The 14320-nt window shown below is 23.9% G+C and overlaps 1 protein-coding gene across 3 annotated transcripts in view; it reads right to left on the reverse strand.

Moving 5' to 3' along the window:
* LOC124816252 (A disintegrin and metalloproteinase with thrombospondin motifs adt-1-like) overlaps nucleotides 1–14320 on the reverse strand; it is a 36910-nt gene that overhangs the window by 14034 nt on the left and 8556 nt on the right. The window contains exons 3-13 of one of the 3 annotated variants that reach the window (XM_065807366.1): nucleotides 11954–12121; nucleotides 11558–11740; nucleotides 10380–10859; nucleotides 9160–9339; nucleotides 7953–8117; nucleotides 6450–6623; nucleotides 2880–3065; nucleotides 2612–2785; nucleotides 1442–1615; nucleotides 694–879; nucleotides 433–606 (exon numbers count right to left, since the gene is read on the reverse strand). In XM_065807366.1, coding sequence (XP_065663438.1) covers nucleotides 433–606; nucleotides 694–879; nucleotides 1442–1615; nucleotides 2612–2785; nucleotides 2880–3065; nucleotides 6450–6623; nucleotides 7953–8117; nucleotides 9160–9339; nucleotides 10380–10859; nucleotides 11558–11740; nucleotides 11954–12121 — 2244 coding nt within the window. Of the gene's footprint in view, nucleotides 1–432; nucleotides 607–693; nucleotides 880–1441; nucleotides 1616–2611; nucleotides 2786–2879; nucleotides 3066–6449; nucleotides 6624–7952; nucleotides 8118–9159; nucleotides 9340–10259; nucleotides 10860–11557; nucleotides 11741–11953; nucleotides 12122–14320 lie in introns of all 3 variants that reach the window. The other 2 variants (XM_065807365.1, XM_065807367.1) reach the window with 2 other exon arrangements.

Genomic DNA, 14320 nt, shown 5'->3' on the forward strand with positions numbered 1-14320 from the left:
TTTCAAGGATTTATATAAGCTTTTAAATATTTCATAGTATATATTTAGATATACATGTAATAAACTAGGTAGGAAAAAAAATTAACTTCTTCATAACACAACTGTCATTTATGACATATTTTGTCAATCAATTACTATCTAACCTAATAGTACTATTTTAGCATGAAATATGAAACCCAGGTGGTGTACTATGTTTCAAAGTCCTGCTTGAATGTAGTGTACTTGTTAGAGACAGTTGTATGATCATTACTGATCACTTCCAACTTTTGATTTTCACTTTGTTTACAACAAAGTGCAGAAAGATTATGCCAGAAATAGAGAATATATATATGGTAAAAGTCTTAATATTGAATTATGTAAAACATATATAATAAAAAAGTTATCAATATTTAAGTAGTCTACAAATCAATTATTAAAAAAAAAATATATTACCTGGACAAGGTACTTGCATGTTGCAAGATTGAGTTTGATTACTTGATCCAACACAACCTCCTCCCAAAGTAGCCCCTATACATTGCCTAGTTTGAGTTTGGAAAGGAGGTGTATTTTGATTAGACTGACAGGTTTCTGAACAACCACCCCAAGCACTCCACACACCATAAGTACCTATTTTAGGTAAAAATGTAAATGTTTTTTATAGTCATCAACAATATTAACATAATATATAAAAACTATTTCAAAACTAACACTTACCTTGACAAGGAGTATTTGTATTACAACTCTGTTGCTCACTTGTAGTGATGCCAGAACAACCCTTAAATATAGGATTCCATGTTGAATATCCAGAACACGATCGAGTTCTATTCTGATATGGTAAACTAACAAGATTATTACAATTTGCAGAACATGTACCCCATGAACTCCAATCTGATATTGTTCCTAATTCAATATAACTAATTTTAACAACATGAGCTTAAAAACAAAAAACTCAAATTAAAAAAAGTTGGCTAATAACTTAATAATGATAGAAAAAAATTACATTAAATGTGCTATATATATATATATATATATATATATATATATATATATATATATATATATATGTATGTATGTATGTGTGTATGTATGTATGTATGTATGTATGTATGTATGTATGTATGTATGTATGTATGTATGTATGTATGTATGTATGTATGTATGTATGTATGTATGTATGTATGTATGTATGTATGTATGTATGTATGTATTTATGCCTCAGCAGTAAATGAGAGCTTTAGCTCTTGCCCACACTCCTCTAAAGTGGTTTACGATAGTCCAAAAAAAATGTAATAATGCCAACCTAACTGCTGCCTTTAAAGTGTTTAAGGTCAGCAAAAAATTACCGACCTCATTTTAATGCTTTATAGAACCCCTTCATGTCCATTTTTTGCCAATTTGATGCCCGACACTAACAGTTTATGGTCTGCAATTTCTTGAATAAAACAAAAAATTTTAGACAAACCTTGACAAACAACTTGTTCGTTACAGTTTTGCGTTTCAAATAACACAGCTCCATTACAATTGCCATTAAAAGTATTGCCTGAGCAGACGCGACGTTTTGTTTGAGTTGGTGCTATAAAACTCATTTGACAACTAGCTGAGCATGCTTCCCACGATCCCCAATCACTTAAAGTACCTAAAACACCAATATATAAAATAAAACATAAATCTTCTGCACATTTAAAATAACAAAAATTCTTGATTTTTAGTAAATTTTACTCTAGTTATCTAAAAATAAGATGACCAAAAAAATAGGAAATACACTACAGTCAGTACAGTACAGCCACTACAGTCGAGGAGGCTACTTTAGTTTTGGTTACAATCCTCTCTTAACTCTATAACTCGGGAACACAAACCTTGATAAATAAGGTCGCTTTAATATCTAATTATGTGTTTTAAATTTTTTAGTGAATTATTGCTAAAAGAATGAGTTTTTAATTCTTATTTATTTAAATTTTTTTTGTCCATTTTCATATTTACTTTTTTCAATCAATGCTCAACCTTTTTTTTTTAAACTTTTTTTACTTTTTCCTTGGCCTGCGAGCCCAAAATTTTTTTTTAGCCATTTGAGTAAATTAATTGCAAGAAGTTTATAGAACATTTGCTTGGTTGTTTTCTTTAAAGAAATAATTTTATTAAACACATAACAGCCATATCTTTCCAACAGCCATATCTATAAGATATACTGCATTAAATTTAATTACATTATTTTGGAATACAATGCTGTGCATTATAAGTACAAAATGTGTTTTATCAAAAAAAAGAGTCATTATAAATCATATTTATAACAACTTGATGTTTTGACATTTACTCTAAAAATCATCCACCAAACTAACCAAGCACAGAATGTAGTATATGATACAAAAGCCACTATAAATTTGAAATTTTATTTCAAGTACATGTTATAAAATTAACTATTTTTGGACATACCAATACTAATATGTAACAAATTTTAGTTTATAAATTTTATCTAAAACATTTAAGTAAAATGATTTATTTCCATTACAAATACTTGTGTACATAACTTATTTTCAAAACAGTAAGAAAATGATGAAAAAACGACCAAACATCAACAAAGAAAGTATAACATTTTTTTAAAATGTTAAATGAAATAATATATATAAAAAATTACCTGGACAAGATACTGCACTATTGCAGGGTTGAGTTTGATAATTTGCTCCAGGACAACTACCATTTAATGTAGCACCAAAACATTGTCGAGTTTGAGTTTGATATGGAGTTAATGCAGGATTAGACTGACAAGTTTCTGAGCAAGCACCCCACGCACCCCATACGCCATAATTACCTATTGTTCAAAAAAATTTTTGTTATAGAAAAAAAAAATCTATTTGGTATATATTTAAAAAAAATAAAAAAGTAATAATAACAAAAAAAACCACCTGAACATGGAACATTTTGATTACAAAGTTGTTGATCATTTAAACTAGCACCATTACAGCCCACATAATTTGGATTCCATGTAGATGCTCCAACACAAACTTGGCTTCTATATTGATATGGTCCATTGACTTGAGTGTTACATGAAGCAGAACATGAGCTCCATGCACTCCAACCACTTAATGTTCCTATTTTAATGTTTTGTTGAAATTATAGTTAAATAAAATATTTCATATATATATATATATATATATATATATATATATATATATATATATATATATATATATATATATATATATATATATATATATATATATATTTATATATATATATATATATATACATATTAATAAAATACATATCTATAATATATTAACATTGAATGTAATGCTGCTGCCGTTAATCATTCCTGCGTGATTGACACAGAACTCATGGCAGTCATTAGTAATGACTCCGGTGTAATGAGTCATTACAAGAGTTAATTACGAGAAAGAGTCAGCACTTTTTCATATAAGAAAATGTGAACCAAAGTGTATGCAAATATTTAACTTTTGTAAACTTTATATTATGTTGTGGTTCAAATCCTTGCACACTTTTTTAAAATCTTTTTCAGTTTTTTAAAATATAAAGTAAAACATTTTTGAAGTTTTATAAATATTATATATGCAACATATATAAATATATTATACACTATAACAAATTAAAGGGAGAGTATTTTCAAAAAATCTTAAAATATCTAAAAATATCAAAACACGGGAAGAAACTTAATGCGGGTATATGTCATGATAGAGATATTTATGTTATTATTGTGCTAAGGTAATTAGTCCTAATAAGCTACGGATGGTCTGAAAATAAATTATGTACTGAAACTTAATAAAGAAAAAAATTAATAAGTCCGTCCTGCTACTTTAAAAGGTCCTGCTGTGAAGGCAGATAAAAATTGCCAGCAAAAACTTTAAAAGTTTATTTTAATAATAATAACTTTTCTTTAACAACTTTAATATATATGTATTAAATATAATATAATATATATATATATATATATATATATATATATATATATATATATATATATATATATATATATAACAATATATATACAATAATATAATATATATATAATAATATAATATATATATAATAATATATATATATTTACAATAATATAACATATATATATATATAATAATATATATATATATATATATATATCATTATATATATATAATAATATATATATATAATAATATATATATATATATTATTATACATATATATATATATATATATATATATATATATTATTTATGGACGGACTTATTAATATAATAATATAATATATATATATATAATAATATAATATATATATATATATATATATATATATATATATATAATAATATATATATATATATAATAATGTATATATAATAATATATATATATATATAATAATGTATATATAATAATATATATAAATATATATATATATAGATATATATATATATATATATATATATATATATATATATATATATATATATATATATATATATATATATATATATATATATATATATATATATATTACAATAATTTATTTCAAACTTTTATTTAAAAATATTTTATAAGCAAAATATTGTTCAGAAATTAAGTTAAAAAGAAATTAGTAAAAAAAGAGTCTTTTTTTTTAGAATAGCTATTTTTTACACTTTTTTTTCTATACACCTCCCCCTTCCCTTTTCCTAGTTTTGCAAAATGGGATCTAGGTTAAAGTTTGGGAATAGGCTACTCTGCTATATACATTCATATACTTGCCTTAGCCCTAATAAGGAAAAATGATGTATTAAACATTGATATTAGTAGATTTTGATATATTTCAGAAATACAACATTTTGTACAAAAATGCGTCTTTAGGGCCTAAAAAGCTGGATCCCATCATTTTTCATTATTTGTAAAAAGATTTTAATTTCGAACTTTTATTATTGAATCTCACAAAATAAAAAAGTTTACAATAGAAAATTAAAAAAGAAATTATTGGCTACTTTAATACATGAAAAAAAAAAAGAGAAAAAAAGTTGTTAAAACCATAAACAAGTTTGTAATTTGTACTAAAATGACTTTTTTTAAGATTAAAAAAAAAGAGACTAGTTTTTCTATTTACTGAATTACTCCTTTACTTTATCTTATTTTACGATCACCATTTATTATCACTTTAAAAGTCCTCATTTTAAGATTTTTATTTTATGAAATTTTTAAGATTCTGAAACTTTTATTAATTATATTATGATTAAATATATAAATTAAAAACTTTAAATAAATTTTTTTTTCATTCTTTAAATAATTATTAATAATTAAATTTTCAAGCTTCTTTTTTAATGGTTTTATCTGTCCACAAAAACAACAGAGTTTTTTTAATTAGATATAAGATACTGATTACAAAAATAACATTAAACTCCATTGAGGCTTTTTTTATAATCTAAATTTTGTTAGTAAAAGGTTGTTTTTTTCATTAAAATTTTCTTCTAAAATCTTTTTATTTATTAGATTCATATGCAAAATAAATAATTTTTTATTTATTAGATTCATATGCAAAACAAACAATTTTTTATTTATTAGATTCATATGCAAAATAAATATTTCTTTATTTATTAGATTCATATGCAAAATAAATATTTCTTTATTTATTAGATTCATATGCAAAATAAATATTTTTTTCAATAGAATAAATAACAAGATTTTAAATATGCTTTCAAGTTACAATTTTTTTTTCAAAAGTAGATTGGTTGATTGAGATTGGTTCATATAAACAACTTTTTTATATTGTTCCTATAATTTAATATATTGTTTTATAGAAATAAATTATATTTAATGTTATAATTATCACATTAAATATGATTTTTTTCCATGTTAGCATCATGTAAATAACATTTAATCACTTAAAAAAATATATTAATATAAAGTCTACTTGTATATATATATATATATATATATATATATATATATATATATATATATATATATATATATATATATATATATATATATATATATATATATATATATATATATATACACATTGGGGAAAGTACAATTAAAGTTCTTATTAAATTTAACTTTTTTTCAATTTAAAACTTTTTTTTATATTCTTGATTTTTTCGGTTAGTTTTATATATTATATATAAAACTAACCAAAAAAATCAAGAGTACAAATAAAAGTTTTTTTAATTAAAAAAAAGTTAAATTTAATAAGAACTTTAATTGTACTTTTCCCAATATTGCTTAAAAAAAGTAGACTTTATATTATTATACTTTTTATATTTTTATATCAGAATGAATAATATATATACATACATATATATATATATATATATATATATATATATATATATATATATATATATATACATATATATTTAATATATATATATAAATATATATATATATATATATATATATATATATATATATATATATATATATATATATATATATATATATATATATATATATATATATATATATATATATATATTCTGCATCATTTAATAATATTTCTCAAAAAAATACCTGTACAATTAATTCCAACAATGCATGTTTGTGAATCTACAGTGGATTGCCCATCACAATTTCCCCCAAGTGTTGCTCCCACACAAGTTCGAGATCTTAGTTGAGTTGGTAATACAGATGTTAATTGACAGGTAGCTGAACATTGCCCCCATGCTTCCCATGATGACATTATGCCTTGAATAGAATAAAAATTAATATAATCATAGGATAATTTTTTTTTCATTATTTTACTTGCATTATGTAAATCATTTTCATTACAATTTATTTAAGTTGCAACTAAGTTTAATTTACAACTGTCTTTACAAAAATAAACTATTATAAATAACAATGTTAAAATAATATTGTTAAATAATATTATTATAAAAATATCATAAAATAATTTCTATATAACTACATTATGTAAAAAAAAAAAGAGATAATAATTTTTTAATTAATACCTATCATAGTTTGAAACCAACACATTAATTATTTATTATTTAATCATGAACTATTAATGATAAGTGCTTTTAGAATTGCAAACTCATCTATTAGCTTTTTAAAGTGTATTTCATTGTGAAAGTAACATTGCAATAACATGAGTGCCAGTACACAAAAATGAAATGGAGCAATTGTTAATTGTTCAATTAATTGTAAATTAAAAATTTATTATGCTGAAAATAATATGTGAAAATATGTACCAGGATAATATTAAACAAGAAAAAATAAATAAAAAAAGGGAAATAAAATATTGTTGAAAATAATAATAATTGTGCTTACTCATACCTAAAAGTAATAATTAAAACAGTAATAATAATATTAAGTAAAAGTAATAATAACAAATAAAAGTAAGTAATACATGATACACTATCAATTTAAATTAAATTCAGGCTAAACAAATATAAAGTAAAGTTATTAAAATGCATTATATAGTGGAGTGATTGCAGCAGCTTTGGAAAAAAAGAAAATTAATTTAAAAAAGGTTTTAAAATACACCTAGTTATAATGATTTTAAATATCTTTGTTTGTAAATATCTTTGGCCTTACAGTTCAATAAAATAAAAGGTAAAAAAAAAAAAAAAAAAAAATATTATTTGCTAATAAAAATACTGATCAAATAATATTTCTGAACATTATGATTATTTTTTTGCATTATAAAATTGAAGAAATCTATTCTCAATCCAAAGATAATGGACAGAGATGCTAAACAACTACCTAAGACCCACCTGCCTAAACTACTATAAAAAGTTATAATCTAAACCACTAAGTTACTTATAGTTACTCAAACTTAAAATACCATTGATATTATGATAAACCTCATAAATTACTTAGTCCATTACCAATTAGCAACTTGTGAGTTATAATTAATAAGTTAACAACTTACACTACAATAGACATTAGAATTAGTTAGTAATAATTAATTTTACTAACTTTTTTTAAAAAAGAAAGTTAATAGTAAATTTTCTTTCAGGTTCTTTTTAAATTTATGACATTAGTTGTACAATTATATAAAAACTTTTTTTTTACCTTGACAAGGAACATTTGTGTTGCATTCTTGTGTCTCTGATAAAGATCCAATACAAGATCCAAGCCCAGGAAGACATGTTCTGCTTCGAGAGCTAATTGGAGGTCCACTGTCAAGTCTGCAGCTAGCTGAGCATGCACTCCAACTGGTCCAATCAGAAAATGTAGCTATTAAAATGGAATAAAAAGATTTTATATATTCTATCAATCTAGTTTTATAAAAAAAAAACTACTTATTGCAGAGTTTCTAATTGTTATTCACATTACAAAAAAATTTTAATTTTATATATAATTATAAAATAAATTATAATTTTATTTGTTTTTAAATATACTTTTGATTTAATCAATGAAAAATAATCAAGTAATTTTCAGACCTCAATTACAAAACATAAAGTAAAAATAAAAAAAAATAAAAAAAGTAAGACCAAAACAAATAAATATGTAGAACTTTAAATTAGAAAATGTATATAGGTAATGTAAAAGCAATTTTAAAGTTAAAGTTGTATTTTTTTTTTTTTTTGTATAGAAACTTTAGTAAACAAGTTTAAAAGTGATCCTAAAATCAGAGGCGATTCTACAAATAAAATAAGGGGGGTTGAATCCTTACAAAGTATCGACTGGCTTCTTTAAAAAAAAAAAATAGGGTCCTCAAAACTAAAATTTACCCAACCGAATTTTGTTAAATACCTGACAAGCCAACTAAATTCGTAAAAAAATCCAATTATAACTAGAAAATCGCCTTCTTTTAGGAGGAGGGGGGGAGGGGAGGGGGAGCACCTCCCAGTAAAATTGCCTCTGATTAAAATGGTTTTACAAGTTGTGCTTAGCTCATTAAGAAACTTTTGAAAATAAGTTTCTAGTAATTGAAAAAAAATAAAACAATCTTTGTAACACTTTTACGCCTAAAAGCTACAAGTTGTTCTTTAAAAATTATTTCCAATAAATAAGGAAAAGCTTTTTTCCTATAAAAGTTTTTTTAGTAATTTAAATTTCTTTTGTTTCAAAATAATAGAGCAAACCAAAAGTTTACTAATTTAAAAAAAAATATATTTTACAAATGCTTTTAAAAGTATATTTAATGATTTGTTTTAATTTCTTATTGTTTAATTAGCTATTTATTTATTTTTTAAACTTTTTACTAAACTTGATATTGCCAAGTTCAATAATTCATAAGTTTGAAAAAACTCGTAAAACTTTCATCTAGACTTACTACACGGCATAAAACAAGTTTTAAAACTATAGTTTGCCCCATCCACATCTGGTTCACAATCTTCTTGATTTTTTGATGAAACAGGATTTACACATGAACGAGAACGTTGCATAGTACCAGTTGCTCCACAAACTTGAGAACAAGCACTCCAACTAGTCCAAGATGTCCATCTCCCTTGAGCTAAATTAAAAAATTACATTTTGTATTGCTTTTTAATTTTATGGAGTTATTTTCCTCACAGCTCCCAACTTCAGTATAGGTCATTAATAACGTTTTATACATAGTTCATAAAGATATTCCTTTGTTCTATATATATATATATATATATATATATATATATATATATATATATATATATATATATATATATATATATATATATATATATATATTATATATAGGAATATCTTGAAATAGTCTGCTGCTACATTGACTTAGGGTTTGGTATTGGGCAGCAATCTTTTCTTTCATTATTCTTTATTTTTTTCTTCTTTATCTGAATATGTCGTATGCTATAAGGATAGCAAAAACTAGTAACATTTTTTTATCTAAATATGCTATAGCAGATATATATATATATATATATATATGTATATATATATATATATATATATATATATATATATATATATATATATATATATATATATATATATATATATATATATACATATATATATATATATATATATATATACATATACATATATTTGCATACAGAGATTTGAATGACACATCATTGCTGGTATCATACTGAAATAGAAAGCTGTGGGGGCTTTTGTACACACATCAACTTTGGGCAGATACCAGCAGATATCATCTAAATATGAAGGAGTTTTATTAAAGCAAAAAAAACTTTTTTTTTGTTATTATTCATTATTTTTTATTTTTCTGAAAAAAATTGTTTAGATTTAGGTCAGCACTTCAAAATTTTAGGTGTGCAAAATAAATTATACAGTGCCAACCTGTGTAATAAATAAAAAAAAAAACCCTTCAATAAATTATTATTAAAGTTAAATAAATTTTGTATTAAAGTTAATTTTATCAAAAAACAGAGATAAGCTATACTATATTTGTAATAAAGTGTAAGAAAAAATTACTTTCGCATTGACTTTTTTCAAGAACAAAAGGATACAGCTTGCTACCAAAAATTGATAAAAGAGAAGTAAAATTGTCAGCAAAGAAGTCATAAGACACATTCTGCCCATTAACAATATAACTTGTTATTCTATCTATTTCATCTTTATTGTAATCACGTACAGCACCAGCAACTAATAGAGCTTCACTTTTAAGCTTAGTCTCTGTTAAAAATCTTGTGTTATTTATTTCATCAACATTTTCTTTGCCATCTGTGAGAAGTATAACTACAGGATAAATATTACTTTTAGGGCAACTTTGGTATGCTTCTTGTGCTTTAAGAAGACCCCTGTTGATTGCTGTGGCACCACCTCGTAAAACTAAATTGTCCATAAAATTTCTAAACTCATTTTTAGTGGTAAACTTGTCACAAGGAAGTGTTATAATAGCTTCACTTGAGAAGGTTACAACAGACACATCAACATTTTGATTTACTTCAAATGATGAACCATCAACAAAACCTTTAACTAAATTTTTTTCATTAGTCCATTCTTCACTATCAATGCTGGATGAAACATCCATCAAAAAGACATATGTAAAATTTATACTGTTGCAAGATTTAACTAAACAAAATATATATATATATATATATATATATATATATATATATATATATATATATATATATATATATATATATACATATATGTATATATACATATATATATATATATATATATATATATATATATATATATATATATATATATATATATATATATATATATATATATATATATACAATGGCGGCGTTAGGGTAGGGCCTGGTTGGGCGATGGCCCAGGGCACCGAATATAAAGGGGCGAAACTAATTGGTTATTTTACCCTTTGCCTTTTTTTTGAATGGGGTTAAATTGAGCTAGGGGCGCCGTAGAAATCTCGCCCAGGGCGTGGTAGTGCTAAAACCGGCACTGTATATATATATATATACTTTTGTCAACAAATATATTATAAATACTTTATAACAAGGTTGCCATTTTATCACAAAATATCAAAAAAAGTAAAGTTGATGCAAAGAATAAAATAGCTATTATTTAAATTTAAAAATATTATTTAAATAATAATTATTTTGTTCTTTGCATCAACTTTAAATCATTTGTGGCTACATTAAATTGTAAAAAGGTTTCATAAATATTAATTTAATTTATAAGTTATTTATTTAATTATATAATTTTATTTTATTATTTAATATAAAATATTTCATTGATTTTATTATATAAGCAACTTTATCAACAAGTTCAGATTTATGTAACAAAATTACCTATTGAACAAGCAGCAGTGTTACATGGTTCGTAACTAACCATGAAATTAGAAGTGCATTGATAAGTTGCAGTTGAATTATCAAGACAATAAGAACGAGTTCGAACTCGAGTTGGATTTGATTGAGTTGCTCTGCATGATTCAGAGCAAGTACTCCAAGGACCCCAATCACCTAGCTTATAATCTAAATAATGAATAAAAAATATTACTGAATATTTGGAAAAGTATACATTAGGTCAAAAGCTTTTTTGTGTATACATTAAATACTTTTTATTGTTATTATTAATGTTAATTTATTTAATGTGTATTGTAATTAAAAAAATTTATATAAACAATATAAAATAATATAAATAATATAAAAAGTAATTTTTATAATGTGACCAATAATATATCATACCTGGACAAGGATATTGCAAATTACATGAAATGGTATCAGTTAAAACAGCATTTAGACATAAACTTGAAGGAGTGCAAGTTCGTGTTCGTGTACGTATTGAGCTACCTGTGTTACATGTTGCTGAACAATCACTAAAAGGGGTCCATTGAGTATATGTTTGTCCCTGAACTGAGAATGAACTTTTAATTAAAACCAATCAAAAAAATATTTTTCAGCACCAAGCAACAGTATAATATTTAGTGATAACAAATTTTTAATGTATATTTATAATGTATGTAATTTATAACAAACACATTCATAGCCTATGGCTATGAATGTGCCTGTTAATTCATTCAATTCAGTTAATTCATGCACAATCACTGTGGCTATCTGAAAATAATTAAGTTATAACAAGACAAAAAAATTGAATAAAGTGAAATCAAAAAACAGTATAAAACTAAAATATTTTAAATTAATGAAACAATAAATTTCTAGCCAATAAGGTTACATTTTGTAGTTTAAAAAAAAAAATGTTAACTTCTAGTTCTAACAATTTGCTTACAAATTGTAAGCTTCAATTATTTGAATAATTTTTTACTTAAGTTTACTTATATTGCCAATCAAACTGTAAAAATGTGCTAACAGTTCTAAGAACTCAAAATTTTCTTATTACTTTGTAACTTCTTTTAAACTCCCATACTTCTGTTTATACAATGGTGACAGTTATGCAACATCATGCTTTTAAATAAAAAAAAATATATATATATATATATATATATATATATATATATATATATATATATATATATATATATATATATATATATATATATATATATATATATATATATATATATATATATATATATATATAACCAATTTATGTCAACAAAACTCTGGCCAAATATCATATATATGAATTCATTTGGAAAGAAAATACAAGGCTTTTTTTTTTGTTCTGTTTTTTTCATTCTAGTTTAGCAGAATGAAAAAAAAAAAGTAAGCGGTTGAAACCTGATATTTACAAAAGCAATTGTTCTAAAAAAATTGAAATAAAGCTTGTTCTCAAATTTTTTTTAAAAAATTGAACCAAGCTGTATTGAATTTCATTGGTGCATATAGACGTTTCTTTTGAGACTTCTGCTTGTAAGAGTTTAATTTAGTTCAATTCTCACTAATCACTAATCCCATCCATGCATGCTTTTGCATAAAAATTTATCTTAAAACTCAGTAATAATGCAAATTTAAAACAGTCATGCTTGAAGAAGTATCAGGATGTTCACCTTTGATCGATGAAAAGCTGCAAAGCAGCTGATGCATATCTCTCACTTGCACCTTTAACCCCAAAGAGGTTATTATTTGTCAACTGCAATTGTTGAAACAAATAATGTGCTATGTCAAAGTGACAAAATGACAAATCTGTCAATGCTATTGAAACAGATTGCATGGCAACCATGGTTACCATATAATTCCTTCCAATAGCAATACTATGTATTAAGAGTTAAAAACCTTACTAATTTCAAAAAAACTTGCAGTTTTTTACAATAGTTCTTCTGTAGGTCTGAAATATAAAAAATAACATCAACTTGAACAAAGACTTCAACTATTTTGTCCACCACATGATGCTGTAACAGGGTTTCACAGTATACTTAAACTACTATATTGGTTTTGTGAAAATTGTATTTTAATATCAATGGCTTTAATAGAACACACAGTATGTGGTAAACTTTATCAACAGCAATGCAAGATGTTTTTAAAAATTATAGCCTTTAGCAACTTTAGAAATAAGTTTTAAAGAAATTTTTATTTCATTTGTTTTATTTTTTGTTGGAAGTTACTGGAAGAGAAAAGATGAAGATTGTAGAGCAAGATAACGATTGACGGACGACTTAAAGAATTGCAAATTATATGAATCAGGAAAACAAGAAGAAGGAAGCAAATTCCAAAGAGCTGATGTTCGAGGAAAAAAACTAGACAAATAAGCGTTTTTGGAGCACTTAGGAACAGTCGCAAAAAAATGAGACTTAATCGAATGACGAGTAACACAAGAATGAATTTTAGTAGATGGCACAAGAGACGCTAGCTCTTTAGAGCAGTGACCATTATAGTATTTTTAGAAAAGAGAAAGAGGAGCAACATTACGACGATGTGATAATAGTTGGAGGTTGGCTGCAAGAGCAGGTTCAACTATGTTTACAATGCGTTTTTGCACCTTGTCTAAAAGAGAAAGGGCATCGTTAGAAGATCTGCTCCAGATATGACAACAGTATTCCATACAAGGTCGGATTTGAGATTAAAAGAGATAGAGAATAGAATCCGAAGTAAGAAAGTGAAAAGCTTGATAAAGAGATACAACCTTAGCAGATGCTAATTTTGCAACTGATTTGA

The sequence above is a fragment of the Hydra vulgaris genome, chromosome 10, assembly GCF_038396675.1.
Source record: "Hydra vulgaris chromosome 10, alternate assembly HydraT2T_AEP".
Classification (NCBI taxonomy): Eukaryota; Metazoa; Cnidaria; class Hydrozoa; order Anthoathecata; family Hydridae; genus Hydra; species Hydra vulgaris.